Genomic DNA, 18436 nt, shown 5'->3' with positions numbered 1-18436 from the left:
TCACAGTCATATTTACTCGGGTGGGATTCAAACCCACGACCCTTGCAATTTTGCATTTATTGCAATCTCTCTATTTATGTACTTAAAATTATTTTCAAGTATCCCTCCACTTAATGGGAATAGAAATGAACCACAAAACATGCCTACAAAGGAAATAAATGCATTAGGACATATTTTATTTCCCATTAAGAATGTGGTTACCTACATTGTAGTAGCTTAGCGATCATCCAAAGGTTTCAACATTCATAAAATTATAAAGAGATTATTGCTTTTCAGACTTGATAGTTTAAAACAAAAATCACTATTATATAGGATCCTAACCAAGCCATTTCATGTTTATTGCAACAATACGTCTAACATTGCACTACAATGTAATTTATGATTGTCACATGGCATAGACACACAGATACACCAGTAATAGGGCAGTCCATCATAATTTCTGCCAAGTATATAAATAATATCGACTGACACGTTACATGAGACGTACTCGGTTGGTGTATGGGGAAGGTCATGTATCTCTTCCTATAAACCATACATTCTAAGCATTGCATTTGTAATGAAATCAGTTTGGTTTCCACATACCTAACGACTACCATTGATGCACATTGTACTTGCTGCATATTTCATCTTGTGAGATGCTGTGCGATGTTGAACAAGTATCGATGAACTATTTTTTGATATAGGCATCATATCCTTTGTAATCAAATTTGTGTAGTATTTACTCATTAATAGAATTAATACCTTTGTAATTTTATTAAATCTGTTTGGTACAAATTGTCTTTACCCAAATCTTTCTCCATATTCTGGAATTCAGGGGTGCCAGTCAGAAGCCATTCACCCTTTAAAAGTTAAATAATGTATAACTTGAGATCACACCTTAGGAAGTTGATGAAATTTACTCAGTTAGTCTGTTTGTGGTTTATTATTTATAAATCTTATGAAAATACATCATCACCAATCCTTTGAATATTATCATGGTTTGTGAATGTCTCAGTTGGTGAGATACATTTGGTGTTTGATTCAAGCTATCATGGTTTGTGAATGTCTCAGTTGTTAAGATACATTTGGTGTGTGATTCAGGCTATCATGGTTTGTGAATGTCTCAGTTGTTGAGATACACTTGGTGTGGGATTCAAACTATCATGGTTTGTAAATGTCTCAGTTGTTGAGATACATTTGGTGTGCGATTTAGGCTATCATGGTTTGTGAATGTCTCAGTTGTTGAGATACATTTGGTGTGCGATTTAGGCTATCATGGTTTGTGAATGTCTCAGTTGTTGAGATACATTTGGTGTGCGATTCAGGCTATCATGGTTTGTGAATGTCTCAGTTGTTGAGATACATGTAGTGTGCGATTCAGGTTATCATGGTTTGTGAATGTCTCAGTTGTTGAGATACATTTGGTGTGCGATTTAGGTTATCATGGTTTGTGAATGTCTCAATTGTTGAGATACATTTGGGGTCCAATTCAGGTCTTGAATGCCATCTTTGAGAGGACAAGGCCATTTTAATTTTGAAGAAGGCACTTCCATTAGAAAAGCTTAAAGTCTACTATGGGATACTTTTGAAGGGGCACCAAGGCCAAAAGAAGGGGCAATGGAGACCTAGGCCTCCATGAAATTTCAGATCTGGTGATTGATATGGAGTTGAACCTGATAAGTAGAGCTGATGTTACAACTGAGCAAGTTGGAATAACGTTTCATATCTGGAATTTTAGATAGCAACATAGATGGATAGTGTTCAGTGCTCGTAGACACATTGTCTGTTTTGCTGCTGGTACATGTGTGTCATCATATCTTACTCATGTGAGATTTATACACTGATTTTATTTGGGGGGGGGGGGGGGGTGGACCGGGGCTCGATTTCACAGAGCACGTAGATTCATCTTTAAGATGACTTGTCAGTATTACCATAGTGATTTGTTATGGATGTACTGAGTGACATCACACTTTGCTTAGTAACTTAGATTGATTTGCAGTTTAGATCAATCTTAGCTCTGAAAACAGCCACTGGTTCAAGGTTCTCCTAATACACAATTTAGTAAATTGTCGACTGCTTAGCGTAAAGTATGAGCAATGCGCACAATTTTACCAATTTTTTTTTTTAAACTGATTTTTTAAAGATTTTTTTTTTTTTAATTGAATTTTTTAACATGTAACATAAAAACATAAAATACAATATTAACTGCCCCATATTGCACAGAACAGCTTTAAGAAAATCATTAGGGAGGTTTAGCTGCACGTTACGCTATCAAAAATGTGAACGTCAGACAATTGTGTCGTTTCTTTGTAACATTGCATGCCCACACATGATGTCTGCGCGTACGTACCTGACGTGAGATATGGTAACTTCACGTATGCTTGAAACGTGAGATTTTTACAACAAAATTTTCTGATGTCACATTCACAGAATTGCAGCTAAACCTCCGTATTATACCATTATGATAATAAATGATAATATGAAAGTATCTCTTGAGTTTCAAATAGTTACATTTTAAGATCATCCTGATTTCAGAACATGTCATGAAATTGAATAATGGTATTTTATCGATACTAATATTTTTTTCACTGTCATCCGACGCAATACATGGTTTTTCTTTTGTTTGTGTTAGACCTACATGTATGACAAATCAGTCAAAATAAATCTCAGTAAAGAATTTGTTTTTATCTGTGACAATTAAAATTCAAGAATTTATGGAAATATGAACCTACTCTTTATTATTTTTCAGGCTTCAATGATTTAACATATTCATAAGAAGAACTCAACAAAACAAAAATCAATTAATTTCCAACGAAAACAAGCATCAATACAGCCGTTTAGAAATGAGGACTTTGTACGTATCAATGTACACAAAAGGCCTCAAACATATGTGGGCCTGAGAAGCCAACATATAGAGCAAGAATAAATAGAATATCTAGCTCTGGGTTGGGGGAAACACGCTGTATATGACGACGACGAACAAGGGACAACACAGGAGAGAGACCGTATGGCAGTGGGCAACTGATTATAAATTCTAGTGCGTGCACTTTGATATTTAGCTCAGACTGCCCCCCCCCCCCCCCCCCCCCCCCCCCCCGAAACTCAAGCTCAGAGGCAGCCTGGATGTTTTTGAGCCAGTGAATAATAATTAGCCGTAGTCCGTCAACCGTTCTCCTTGTAGTAGATGTATACCCTCCCATACCAGCAGATTTACACATCCCATTCATATATGTTTATTCCCGTATTGTTGGTAAAGGGGATGAGCGTTTTTGTTGTATTCCCTGTGTGGGTAAAAGGGTCGTCGTTGAAAACAATTCGAATAAGTTCTTCTAAATTAGCAAAAAAAATGGCTGTGCAAAACTTGATGATTTCTCTGAGTGGCTGTGTGGATGTGTTGAGTCTTGCTTTGCTCGTGTGACTTACAGCTAACTGTGATTGGTGTTAAGGCCCACGGCAGAACAGAGTGATAACCCTGTGGCTTAAAGTGACTGTCAAATAGCAGGTTTTATCCTTGGGATTCTCGTCCAGAGACCTGGATTTTAACACCCAGTTGGAGTGATCCATCAGTGAGATCTATGTTAACGGTCTGCCAGTAGGTCGTACATATATATGTAGCCTACATTCTGAATGAGTCGATTAGTCTATGAGGGATGCTGTAGTACACAGTACTTGTTCTGTACTTCATCATTGTCATCTGTGAATGTCACTATCCCCGCTATGTGTGGAACTGGAGCGTCTTTCACCAAGGAAATTCCTCCGAAAACGACAGCTCGTATGAAAAATATCTTCCCGTCGGTGCTGGACTGCAACCCTGAGTAAATACAACCACCGTCCCATAACAGTCAACAACATGTGACGTGATTGACATCACTAGTACTATGACATTATAAAGCCGTACTGTGGGACCATCTGTACTCGTTGTGGCACCGAAATCTGTAGCTTGTATTTTTGTCCTCGGATTGACCATGGATTGACTAATACTCTTGATTTGTGTATGCATGGATATCTAAACTAAAATAAGGATGACAAGAACTGTGTCTATGACCTTGTTTGGGATAAGTACTCTTTGTTTGAAGACAACACAAGAGCGGCTTGGATGACAGACTCTGGGATAGCAGTAATTTCTGAATGGATTAGTAAAAAAGATACACTGTCAATTGAACCAAGGGAGAGTAGTGGAGTCATCAGGGGGAAAAATCAACCTTGTTGTGGAAAACTAGCTGCAGAGACTAATTTACCAGGTCAGGTTTGCCTTGGAGTAAAGCTGGTTAATTTAATGTTGGTACCTTATCAAGCGTGTCATTGTCATTGAACTTGTTGTGGGGGATAGAAGGCAGCAGGGTAACACGTCTCTTAGCCGAGGGAGAGGTTCAACATATATCCAGGGCTCCATCCTACTCCGCAGACGGGTTGCATCGAAAAGGACTTGAATAAAATTGTGGACAATTTCCGAGATAGAGCTGTCAAGGAAGCGACGGATCTTAAGCGTTAGTATTCATTACGGATGTAATGAGTTATGGATGAGAGGAAGTCAGTGTGTAGTCGCAGGAATTAAATATTTGACTGAGATGAACATATGCTGTGATCCAATGAGTGGTTTGCTGCTGATGGCGGCTTGTTTCTATTCATGTAATGTGTAAACATGTTGCTGGTATGATAGCTAGTCTAGCCTGTGGGCTTGTTGAGGGAAATGTTGCGCTGTTTCAATGCTTTTCACATAAAACTGGAGTATAATTGTGTTGCAGGATAGTCAACAACATCAACACACAAACAAAGTGATATTTATTTCTACAAGGTTTTCCCCAGTGTCTAGATTGGAGAATAAAGCGCTTTGGCTGGAGTCTGAGTAATTTGTCACCGTCTCCACTGTGCACCATCACTTCATTTCAAAGGATTTCCTCCAATGCTTCTGCACATCGGCATGTGGCAGAGCAAATGTTTTTAATCTATGCTGATGAAGTTTTCAACCAAGATAATTTGCAGAACTGCTTTCAAATATTTTTGTGCTCTGGAAAATATATCTGGGTATATCTGCTGCAAGTCAACTGGAGCATTTTTAAACCACTCTTCAGGCTGTTCGACTGAAATTAAGAGTCAAATTGGTTGTTTCGTCAGAGTTGTCTAAAGCTGCTTGGGATGTTTCAGAGTGGATTGGACTTAAACCCCGGCCACTTGAGATCGACAATGAGCTTTACAACAAAAGCGCCAAACGAGCCGCAATAGACATTCCATGAAACAGTGTCTGACATCAAACTTCAATTTCACCTTGGTCGGCATTGGTGTGAATCACGGGGCTATTGGTTGTCGATACCGAGAACTTGGTGTTGAGTCAGATTGGTGTGGTCTTTCTATATCGAGTGTGTAAGTTTTGTTGTCTTCATGAGGATTTGTCAGGCATTATTGGTGAGTGTGATAGTTTGGGGGTGTTTCAAACGTGAAATAAAAACACTTGCAGATAAACTAAGAATACAACCAAAACTATGTACAAGTTTCAGTAAAGATGGAACTTACTTTGCTGAAATTTTAGGATAGTAAGTTCTCTGACCTTGAAATAGTATGGTTATAATTGCCACAATTTAATAATTTTTAAACCATGGTCACTCCCCACCCCAGGAAGATCTTGCATGAATAAATCGCATTAGTGGATTATGAGAGGGGAAAAAAACGTAGCTATCTAATCCAGCATTAAACAAATGCAAAGTCCAAATTTCCTTTGGGAAAGTTTTTCATAAGTTACATTAACAAATAAATCACCCAGATAAACACAACGATTTTAATCCCATTACATTTCAGTGTCTGCCACACAGACTTTGTACAAACATTACCTCTACAAAAAAAAAACTCATGAAGGATATGCTCTTTCACTAATCAGTTTTGTTGACGGACAATTTCACAAATGGAAGAAGATTAGTAAACCCAACATATAAAACAAGAGCTTTGAAGATCAGTTGGAAATTACTCAAGCAGAGTTGCAAATAATTTCTTTTTCTGGAATTGTTTGTTTTCAATAATGGACAAGTTTAAAAGTGAAACTATTTTAGCAATCGATAATAAGATGTGACTGCAAACAAGGAAGGATGTTGACCTCACCAATGAGCTGCAAACTCATTAGTTTCTTTGAAATAATTTGAACTGTTGAAAACAAAGTTGGAAAACATTTAATTGAATTGTCACAGAATTAGAAAGTTTGACAGAGGAAGGAAGAGTTGCAAGTCATCGAGGAAGCACTTGGTGCACCTTTAATTTGATTAAGAGGAAAGGATTACACTTTGCTTTGCCGGAATTAAATGACCAGCAGAAATTGTTGACATGACTTGACTTTGGGAATCAACTGGGACATTGAGTTCATCTTTAGGAAAGGAAAACCCTCTTTGTGTAGCTCTGTGCTAGGAAAGAACCTCACTTGACTCAACTCAGCAATTTTGATTGCAGAAATAAATGTTGACATCATTTCGCCGGGTAGTTTTGAAGTGCCCAGTTTTTCCAAAGAGGAGATTTTGCAACCCATCCAGAACCCCCCTCCCCCCGAGTGTGAATGTAACTAGGGTAATGGACGCACCTTTTTTCTTGCCTGAACTCTGGGTACAGCGCTTATTGTTTACAGCATTGTGATGAGCGGTAGTTAGATGAAGTGCCTGGCTTTCCATATGGATTGATATTCAATTCATTAGAGCATAACTTTCTGCGTCTTGCCGCTTGGGAAAATTAGTGCCACTTTTTCTTCTTTTGTTTTTCAGCTGGATTTTCAGGAGATCTGCAATATAATTGTTTACATCGTTTTGACTTCCACAGTGAAAACTGAGGAAAACATTTAACCGAGAAGATAAATGTGAGGTGAAACAGACCTGAATGTTGTTGTCACTTGATAACTGTGACTGGAACAAACTTTGTTTATCAAGATATGATTTCAATGCCTTATTGACTGTTTGCTTTTTGTGTGTAGAAATTTCTGAACTTAAGCTGAGGACATTTTCATTTAGTCAATTTAACTGTGTTTGTCGGAAGGATAAAAAGTTGCTATAAAAAGACTGATGAAATCATCCTAACTGTAGCTTTATTAGAAAAAGAAAACGTTGAATCAGGAGCTTTGTATTCACCGTTTCCTGTGTTTCACACATTCCAACGTGTATTTGACGTCAGCACAAGCAAGAGTGTATTAATAGAGATTGCGAGTGTTGTTTACCAGCCTGGACTGTACGTTGTAAACTGATGCCTCTGAGCCTACATCTTTTTTGGCCTGTGATATGCCTGTCTTGTGAAAGGTAGAACATTCTCAGAGAGTACTGATGGATAATAACAAATCCAACATGAAAATGCACATGAAGGCTTTGATCACATCGCCGAGGTTCATCCGAAAGCGGTTTGCAAGCCTACCGTACATCACTGTACAACCGGTGAGTATAATATAACACGCTTGTGCTTTTCTGTCATTGGGCGCACAGCTGTGCAGACTGTAGGGTCAGGGGATGGAGTGGGGGGGGGGAGGAGTGTTGGGACTGAGTGATGGTGAACCATATCTTGGAAAATTGTGAAACATCCAAATTTTCTAAGCACATACAAACGTTGCTAAGCAGAAACAGTGTAAACTGCATTGTACTGTAAGTTTCAGGCCTAAAACTTCAAGAGGGCAAAGAAGGTGATTGCCTCCATGTCCTCTAGTCATTGCCTTAGTTGGTGCCCTTTAAATGCTCTCAGTAGAAATTTACAATTTCCTCATAGGGTGCCCTTTACCAAGAAGAAAATGCCTTTGTGCCCGTGCCCTTTCAAAACAAAGCGTACTGGCCCGGCCTTGTGTTTGGGGATTAAAACAAAAAACTACAAAATTTGTTAAAACAGGGTTTATATTTCTCGTCCCATAAAACATTATGGTGATATTCTTTGAAGCCGCCATTTGGTAACATTGCTTTTAACGCTTTCATGATCAGATGCCCTGATCCAATCAGCACTCAAAATCAACGCTGGATCGCAGGCCATTTTAGACTTGGAACAGTAAACTTATGACTGTACATGTCTATACATGTCTGTCGGTCTTGTGTTTTTTTAATTGCACCTCACTGCATTTTAAAGTTTTCACCTGATAAAGGCAAACATCTTTAAACTCCATTGAGAATTTAAATTCGATCCATAACAAAAATGACGTAAATATTCTCTTATTTAGTGCTTGTTGTTATATAACAGCTTAATTGTGAAACTGTGTAGATAAGTGTTGCCTTGTAACAAATTCTCTTTTTCGAGGAAACATTTGAGCTACGAGTAAACATTTTTGAGCTACAAGCCCTTTATAGGAATAGTCTTGTGGTTTTTTTTCCCCCAAATTGGAGCCCTGACATTCAACATCCCTTTAAACTGATCCAATTGTGAAATTACTACAGGAACTGTGTTTCTAGGTTAAGTCATGCCTTGGCCACTAATGGTCAGACCACTTTGAATATTACCAGTTTGGATTACCTTTTTTCGTTTAACATAATGGAGTCACTCCTGCTTTACCCCATTCGTCCTTGATGGTACCGAAAAACATCTAACTCATTTACATCTATAATGATGCGTCAAGTATTATATTTATATTATATTATGCAATAATTCTGTCCGATATTATGAATGTAATTTTAAACCTGAAACAATTTTTTTACTTTTCAGTGAGGATGAATTTTTTTTACACCTCTTCCAAATTTGTATGTACCAAATTTTAATGACAGAATATTGCATTATGAAACATATAAATATTTACTGTAAATAAAAGAGAAACACATGATTTTCTTTGAGAACAGGTGTTTGTTTACATGACATGATGATGCATAAAATACAGCAATGTGACAAAGTATGTCATTGGGGGTTTCGGCCATCCACATTTGAGTTCTTCAAAATGTTATTATTGTTGTAATTATTATTAAATAAACTTCCATCTTTACAATGAAACTTGTAAGCATCTAATCTCAGGAACTACAGTCTTATCAAACCAAAGCCTTTGTTGCCATGATTACAGAGGATGCAGATACAGGAAGCATAAGAAGGATATTATTAAGAGAGAGACAAGAGGAAGTCATAATTATGACTTATATATCTCTAATTATGACTGAAGTAGTCTACAATTATGACTTATATGTGAATATGAATATGACCTCAAAAGGATAACTTGTTTATTATGTCATAAGCATTACCTAACTGGCACAAGTAATTACGCAAAGCATAAAATCTAGAACTCAATAATGATTTTAGTTACTGGCACCATCTTAAGATAAATCTTAGTTCTTTATAAAATAACGGACAGGACCTAATTTCATGGCACTGCTTACTGCCAGATAGGTGCACACAGCTCTTAGAATAATACACTTTTATAGGGGTGCCCTGAGCAAAGATTTCTGTAAGATGCAGTGCCAAGAATGTATAGAAGACATTCTGGAATGTGAACCTTAACCCAGCCCACCCCTACTGTTTGTGATGATGTTTAGAAACAGCACTGTTTTGATTGTCAATTACTGATGTTTATCAAATGATTACTTATCAGTAATAAGGATTAGAGCTTGGGAATTTACACAAGTCTTTAACCCTATTAGTAAAAAATAAAATGTGGAAGAATAATAGAAGCGTGGGGGAAGAAGTAGATTAAAATAAAAGTATAGCTCCATGATTGAAAGCAAATCATGGAGCTAAAGTGCTGTGTTGTTATTTTGGTCATGTAACTTATGACATCACAAGTTAACATACATGTGCTTAAGAGCTGAGACTTCCGGCTGGTAGGATTTGTACAACTCAATTGAAAAAATAACATTTCTGTCCTTTTTATAAACAATTGATGTGAAGAAAAGGGCACTTCTCGAAACTGGTTTAGCTTTTAGTTTTTTAAGAAACAAAACATAATTATATAGTTATTTTGGTATAAAATTTACAATGCTCATGACTAGAATTGTTTTGTTACTCCTAAGGAATTGACTGCCAGGAATCAAGGAGTGTATGAAAGGTCAACCTTTTGTGTATAATGTGACATGATCTGCACATTAATAAAAATGTATTGTACTTTAAGGCAGTGGACACTATTGGTAATTACTCAAAATAATTACTAGCATAAAACCTTACTTGGTGACGAGAAATGGGGAGAGACTGATAGTATAAAAGATTGTGAGAAACGGCTACCTCTGAAGTGACGTAGTTTTCGAGAAAGAAGTAATTTTCCACGAATTTGATTTTGAGACCTCAGATTTAGAACTTGACGTCTCGAAATCAACCATCTAAAAGCACACAACTTCGAATGACAAGGGTATTTTTTTCTTTCATTAATACCTCGCAACTTTGACGACCAATTGAGCTCAAATTTTCACAGGTTTGTTATTTTATGCATGTTGAGATACACCAAGTGAGAGGACTGGCCTTTGACAATTACCAATAGTGTCCAGTGTCTTTAGTACAGCAGCATGTGAATATGGAAAACAAAGTCCCAACAAAACTTTAAGCAAAAAAAAAAAAAAGAAGACTTTTAATCAGACGTTAAAAAATCTGAACAAAGCTTTCTTTTAAGTAAAGATAGACGGGTAGAGTAGACAATCTGAATCTAGGTCAAACCCACTTGAGTTGACAGAGTCACCTTTACCCCAGTGATTCCTTCCCATGATCAATCAAACATGAATCCAAAGGGAGTCCATTTTCTGAGTAATCGGTGCTCACATTTTGAAAGAGATTACGGCAGGTCTGCTTTTGTTTTGTATATTTTCTCAAACCAAGAGGAAGTGGGTAGTTAACGACGGATTGGTTACTAGTGTCAATAACAGGACTTTACAAACAGTGGAAAAGACTTGGTAAGCACCATTGCACAATGGTCCATGATGAGTAACTCCCATTGCATGTAAACTCTAATCAGGTTTCTCGAACCCTGCTTTAACCTGTGACATCATTACTTGTTCTTTTATCCTGGCCGGCCATAAAAATAACCACATCAAAAGCAGGTATCATTGTTGTCAATCCATTATCCATGCTGATAAATATTTGGATCAATGGAGTAATCAGGGTAAAGTTACACGCAAGAACAATGTTAACGTCATAAAAGTTTTACCTGTTGTGGTCACATGGTAGTGAAGTGGATATTTCCGCTGGTGATTTGGTATAAAGTCCTTGAGTAGGATCCACATGTCAGAGTGGACTAAATCATTTTGGAATACAACAGCAATCGCACTGCACTTGGTTTTTTTACAAGCTCTCTTGGGATTCATGTAGTTTTCATTTATTACCAGTTTTAAACTTGGAACTCCTGTGGATTCATGTCATTGTGATGAATTCTTGAGATTGGACACATCTGTTTCTCACCCTTGAAACATTGGACTTTTAGATTTTGTTTTGTTAGTTTCAATTAATCTGGTGTGACTCCAGAGGTGGTGTTGTTTTGGTGTGTGTAAGAAAACACTTATGACTTCATGAAGCTGAAATCAACAAAACTACGGCTAAGGAATTCCAGGCCAACTTGGTTGATAAAAAGGGTGAGAAGTTGTGGTTAAACTGGCATCAATTGACCAAACTTAAGTTTAGTTGAGAATTTAACTACAAATAAATTTTAAATTTTGTTATAAGCAATTCTGAAAACCAAATATAGGTTGAGTTTTTATTCATTGTGTTTGCTGATGTAGCTGGAAAAACTAACCTAATTTTCAGAGGTTTGTAGTAGAACTTGGATGAATGTTGAGCACAACTTCTTGTGTTCCTAGCTGTACAATGTGTATTGAAAAGTAGATATTGCCACCTTTTTCACAGAAAAGTGTCCATCGTTAAGTTAATAATTTGTTATTATTAATTTTCAGGATGCGGATGGAACGGATCGTTTAAGCCCAGCCATGCTGCCTTCAGATCACATGACCCACTTATCCCATCATGCATCACTCACTGAAAAGGACACGCTTCCCCTTCCGGACTCTGATGTCGTTACTCGACCTCGGAGCCTCAAGACAAAGCGTCTCTCCGAGTCGAGCGACGGAGGGACTCGACCAGCGAGTATAGCGGTTTTTGGGTCACCACACTCTATCAGGAGATCATCAAAGACTGGTTCGTCCACCAGTCTGAACTCAGACTGCGTTGATTCGCCTATTGTCAATCATGAGGAAATACTCCAGTTGACGAGGGACGTCAGAACTTTCTCAGAGTCGCTGAGTCGATTAAAACTCATCTTTAACCAAGATGGAGGTGAGTTTGTTTTAATATTTGGAGTAAGAAATAACATGAATGCTTTTAAAGGCACAGGACACCTTTGGTAATTGTCAAATACCGGTATTCTCACTTGCCATTTCCAAACATATGCATAAAATAACAAACTTGTGGGCTTCGTTGGTCATCGAAGTTGCAAGAAAATAATGAAAGAAAATATACCTTGGTTGCACAATAGTTTGTAAGGTTGCTTTCAGATGCCTGAAACAAATTTATATTTGAGTGAGAAATTACACCTATATCAAAAACTATGTTACTTGAGAGGGAGCCATTTCTCACAATGATACATACTATCAATAGCTCTCCATTGCTCCATTGTTTCATGCTAACAATTAACATGAGTTTACAGTGCCTTTAATACTTGCTTGTCGATGAATACAGTTTGGAACTCATTTTCTACTGAAGTCATCACTTATTTTTTACTTCCAAAAACAACTTTAAATCTTTAATTGTTTTAATAACAGGTCAAATCTGTCCTTGAGTCATTGTCCTCAATGACTTTGTTGATTACCGTGAGAAAAAGTCCTCTCGTAAACTTCGAGGTCGTGACTTCATCTCACTTCCACGTTCATATCCTGTTGCGTTCCAGTTAAAGTCAACATGTATAACACAAACTACATATTTCTAATGCGTAGCTTGCCTTTCCAGAGTTCATTGTACAGATGAACATCGAGTGCCTTGGATTGGGCGAGTTGGTCTATGAAAAGTATTTTAAACGTTTTTTTTTATAAAATAGATGGTTAGAAAGATGTTTTAAAAGTAGAATATAATAATCCACACAAATTTGTCTCGAAAGTGTGTTTCCTTTTACTTGGCAAACTAACACGCTCTGCTATTTTGTGGAATCAAAAATTTGACCCCACAAGTTGGACTGCCATGCTAATTCACGTTGTATAAAGAAAACCGTGCAATTTCAAGGCATTTGTGTGGATCATTATATTCTACTTTTAAAACATCTTTCTAACCATTGCATTTCACAACAAACGTTTAAAAATGCTTTTCATAGACCAACTCGCCCGATCCGAGGCAACGCGTCCTTGAAAAAGAAGTGCATGAGGTATGATTGCAATGAATGTGAGGATCTGCAATGTTGTCGCTATAACCGCAGTACATTCATGTTACATGTTTCATGTCTCCTAGCGGGTGGAGATGGATCGGGCGCTCTGATTCTGGAATGTCAATCCCGCTCAGATGCTAAATGGAGGAACTCTGAAAATGCCGTCTGATTAAATAAGAAAGACTTGTAATATCCCTTGCAAGACATGTAGGGCGGGTCAGGAACTCAATTGTGTTCAAATAAAAGTCAACAGTTCTTTAAAGGGTAAACAAAGTGATACATTATCAAGATGTACAGTTACTATTATTGTTATTTCATTTTATCACAGTGCTTGCAAAAGAAAGATCACAATTTTCTTTGTGCTGGTAACGTCTTGAGTTGGGCTATGTCCCATGGTCTGAGATCTTGAAATTTGTGAGCTGCAGAGTGTAAATGTCAATCAGTCTACACTTATTGCAGACTGGTATGGTTTGTCTATATTCTTCAAGCCTACAGTGGATGATATTCTATGGTCAGAGAGAAGAAGGGTTTAAATAAATTATTGCAAGTAATTGCCCAACGCTTAATGCATTGAGAAAGGATCAAAGGATGATCGAATACAAATACCACATTTTAAACTGGATCGTTTCTTGTTCATAATTGCACATCAAAATAAGAAAAGGAGAAGAACTGGCAGCCGATAGAAATCATTTAAAAAAACAATGAGGTGTTTTTATAACATAGAAAACACTTAAGAATAATAGAATAAATGCTGAGTGGACAATCAGTGGTAGAGAAAGCTGTCTTTGTCATACTGGGATAATTCTATCATTCTGCCAAATGGCATGATCCGAAAAACAAATAAACTACAAAGTATCTCATTACATTTCCTTTCGCCCCAATGACCGCCATCAATTCACACTTACAGACAACAGGGTGTTCTATTCTCAGCACGTTATTGATCCAATCCTTAGGATGCTCCAGTCATAATCAATACGTATTGATTAGGCTGTATTGATTGATTTGTTGGTGGTGGGTGGGGGAAGGTTGTTGCAGCTTGGCTGAGCTCCGCAGAGCTGTTTTAATAATAAGCGGTTTATTTGCCATCAACCATTTAACATTCCTCAAATCCTTCAAAATCATGTCCATGGCGGAAGGAAATTCAAAGTCAGACAAGTTCATGTGCAGGCCCAAGTTTCACTCGCTCATGGGCTAGGAATACCCTTCCTCCATGGGCATACCAATCAGATCCAAGGCTAAATATTTTGAGCTGTTGAGTAAAGAGAGTTGAGGAATGAAAAGGATAAAAGTGGGTAAAAAGCCATAGACACTAAATGGTGTCAAGGGGATGGGAGGAAAATGTACATTACATTTGAGAAGATTTCTTTGGCTTAACACAGTTCTGACTTTTCTCTGAAAGAAATAATTGCAAGAGATGGTGAGTTTAAAACAATTGGTTCTGATCTTGGTAGTCCAAAATTTGATGTTTGAAAACTGACTGTTTTTCACTATTTTCGTGCTACTTTGGTGACCGGTTGAGCTTTAACTTTTCAATGGATCATTTATTTCATGTACATGTACACATAGTACACGTAGGCCCCTATAATACTATTTAGGTTACAAAGTGCACACATTTTGGGCATCTACGAATGTTGGCCAAACAAACATTTTAGTTAAAGTAATTTAAGTAATTGAATGTGGAATAAACACAGAAGGAAATCACACTGTCCATCAAAAGCATTTCATTGTCTGTTGATTTTCCTGAATGTTCTATCGTACAGTGGAAAGGTTATTGTAAATTGATATGCGAAAAGTGCTTTCCTTGTTTCGTGGAATAGGCCTAAAGGTTTGACATGAACGGCACAAGGGATTTGAGTCAAAAGGAAAGGGTTGTGTACTTCATCGTCAGGAGGAGCATTAATGCACGTAGCACTTTGGTTGAAATGTGGCACAAGAGATCATCATGTAATGTATACCCTGCCATTGGTAATGACTCACATTGAAGGTTACATGTATACTGCATTCGTACATAATAATGATGAACTTTTCTAGTGCGCCATGTCTGTCAATGATGACACTCCTGGCGCAAAAAAACAAGAACTCTGCTAATACACAATGACACAAGACAACCAAAAGTTTTGAGGCTATTGTTTCCGAAATAGATGTTTTGAGATGATTTTTGAATTTGGAACAAGTATCTGCTTTTCTGAGTTGAAGTGGGATGCTGTTCCAAAGAGATGGCCCGGCATGTGAAAAACAGCGATCACCCCAGGAGTGCAGGTTGTTTGAGGAGCGGAGTTGTCTTGGAGGTGATCATTTATCCCAGGACATAGCAGTCATATTAACCTACAAGGCATTCTCGGCAAGTTCCATAATGCAATGCCTCGGTGCACTGTCCTTCTGCAGTGGTGCCCTATACAAAGTTCGAAGACAAATTTACACATTCCTCAAAGAAGTGACCCTCATCACTGTGGAAGATTGCATGGCCCCTTCAAGAGTCAAGTTGAAGGCCTGATGGTTCACATGTAGGCACTTGAGTGTTATTCAGGTTACATTGGCCTTAGAATACAAGGACTGCTTTAAGATCACTATTTGTGGGAAAATGTTTCTTCAACAGGCTGACTTAAAAAGTCTGAAGTTCAGATAGAACTCTGAAATTCAGATCAAAAAGTTCAAATAAACGAGAGAAAAAATTGTCATCCCTGTCTAGATCAAATGTCTACTGAGCCAATTCTTAGGAAATCAAACCCAATGAAAATTCATGATGAATTTTAACCCACCACTACCCAAAGTTTGTTTCATACTTGGTGTGGTTTTCCTGGGATAAATGACCACTTAGTATTGACCCCATTACTGTATTCTGTGTTTTGCATTTTATTAACCCCCCCCCCAATCCCTACAGGGCTTTCTACTATCCCTGGCTTTTTCCCATGAGTTTGGAAAGGTTAGCAATTTAAGTGTGAACAGTCAGGGTTTGCCCTTAACCTATTTAGTGACTGGTCAGCAGGGCCAGTTTAGCTTGTCATTTCACATGTCTACTAGCTTTTTTGACTACATGTAGTCCATATTTGAACTGAAATAGAGATGCTTTTCAAACTGAAGTAGCCAGTCGGATCACTTGGAGTGAATTTTGACTGGTCCTTAGGTGTGTTTTAACTGGCATTTGGCCAGCAGAGCACTGCTCAAGAAGAATGCTGGGTAAACTAATTTGTCTAAGGGGAGAAAGAGGCTCACTGGATTTTTTTCAGTTTTGTACAATCACATTCCTGGGTAAATGTATACTGTAGTTCCTGTGAAGAACTTTGATTTTTTAAATGGTGTTCAGGGCCCAATTTCATAGAGCTGCTAAGCACACAAATTTGCTTAGCATGGAATTTCTTCCTTGATAAAAACAGGATTACCAACCAAATTTCCATTTGTTGCAAGTTGCTTGTTACTGGTATTCAGCTGTTGTTTGCTTATCCTGAAAATCACATGGAAATTTGGAATTGGGCCCAGGTCACAGCAAGTACAAGCAGGGAATGCATCTAATGATCTCAATTCCTCTCAGCAAATTGTATCAGTGCTGGTTGATTGGCAGTGAAGTCTGGTTTCAAAATACTGGGCAAAGAATGTTAAGGTATAATTTGTCTGACTGAGTGAAGAAACTTGTGTAATTTGTATACATTGGAACTTGATAGTGGTGTCTTCCAAATGGTATGGTTTCAGTATCAGGTAAAAACATTCCGCACTTGTTTCTTTCTGTTAGTCTTGAGAGAAAGGTGGACCAATAATTTATTTCCGCGTCGTTTGTTATTTAGAGGAGTTTCAGGATGTGTTTTGTAAAGAGCATGTGGAACTTGGAAGGGCGGGCAGAGCAACATTCTTTCATAAAAAAAAAACCAAATAATTGCTGTACAACGGTGCGTTTATTATGATTACACAGGTTGCTTCAACTTGTGTTACCATCTTTATAATAAGTAGGCTTTAAAAGATGTTAAATTTGCATCAGGGATAAAGAATATTAATTTAGGTTTTAGTTCCCCCGATTATACTCGGTACTCTGCTGCTTTTACCTATGGACAATCTCAATGGTTTAGTTGGTAAGACACTACTCCTTACACCCGTGTAATATGCCAGTGTTTTTTTCACAGAGCTCGAGAAAGTATACAGTGCTTACACACATCTGTGTATATGGGTAAAAGCCGAAACTAATATGAAGTAGACTTCCGGGTAAAACTTACACAATTTCTTTTGGGGTCTTAAATACCAAAGTTTATCTTCAAGTACGCGCTAATCATCCAATCAGATTGGCAGAATGGAGTGGTGATAAAAACCTATACTGCACGGCTAATATCACTACCATGCGTCTTGTGTGTTCTATGTCACGCGCCAAGTTTGCTTGAAGATAAATACGTTATCACACGCGCGCTCGTGGAAATACGGAAAATATAGCGCGTCTGCGTTCCATATCCAACTCGGCCTTCGGCCTCGTTGGATATGGGACGCAGAAGCGCTATATTTTTACGTATTCCACTCGCGCTTGTGTGATAACTTATAATAACCCTACCTTCATATTAATCTACTGCTATATATATATAGTTTTGAAAGGGAATAGAAACATTTGGCAAAGAGAGTCACACTTGAGATCTATATTGATTTAACTCCAGGTTCTTGAGAAATATCACCGGCATCCCTCTCCAGATAAGAACCTCAGCTCCTCCGACTGAGGAGAGCAGCAGACAAAAGTCTTAAAATAGAATCGAGGGAGGGGGTGGGGGGATTGGATGATGGACATCCACTTCAAGTGAACATTCTTCAGTCATGTTCTTCACTTCAAACAAGCAGATTACTAGGGACAAAAGACTTGCAAGTGCCCAGACAAACTAGTCCTTTCTCTAATGGTCAAACTTTACCATTGTGTAGTGAAGTCGGGCTATTGTTTGCTCTGGACCAGTTAGTCCAATACAATAAGTAAATACAGACTTCAATTCACAAATTCACACCCGGTGAATGCGAACCAATTGGAGTAGGATTGAGGGTCTGGCTTTCTGCTTCCGTAGAAGTGGTTTCTTGTTTATTTTTGCTTGGCTTTTATTTCTGTTTGGAAGCTGGTTGTAGACTGAACGCCTTGCTTGTTTTGGGCTTGGGTTGGGAGGTAACGAATAGGAGTTAAGACATAGTGTCTCGAGATGTTGGCTGACTTTGTGTTTGGAGATATGATGTCTGTATTGCCTTGCAATTGCAGCGAATGATTGT

The 18436-nt window shown here is 37.9% G+C and overlaps 1 protein-coding gene across 6 annotated transcripts in view; it reads left to right on the top strand.

The window, feature by feature from the left end:
* Positions 1-18436, top strand: part of LOC139945966 (rho GTPase-activating protein 45-like) — a 59484-nt gene that overhangs the window by 18637 nt on the left and 22411 nt on the right. For 3 of the 6 annotated variants that reach the window (XM_071943511.1, XM_071943510.1, XM_071943515.1), the window contains one exon: positions 11763-12141. In XM_071943511.1, the coding sequence (XP_071799612.1) occupies positions 11763-12141 (379 nt within the window). Of the gene's footprint in view, positions 1-6743; positions 7374-10752; positions 10770-11200; positions 11445-11762; positions 12142-18436 lie in introns of those variants that run through there. The other 3 variants (XM_071943513.1, XM_071943516.1, XM_071943514.1) reach the window with 3 other exon arrangements.

This window comes from Asterias amurensis, chromosome 13 (assembly GCF_032118995.1).
Source record: "Asterias amurensis chromosome 13, ASM3211899v1".
NCBI classification, from domain to species: domain Eukaryota; kingdom Metazoa; phylum Echinodermata; class Asteroidea; order Forcipulatida; family Asteriidae; genus Asterias; species Asterias amurensis.
The sequence above is the reverse complement of the archived record's forward strand: the minus strand, read 5'-3'. Positions and strand labels throughout refer to the sequence as shown.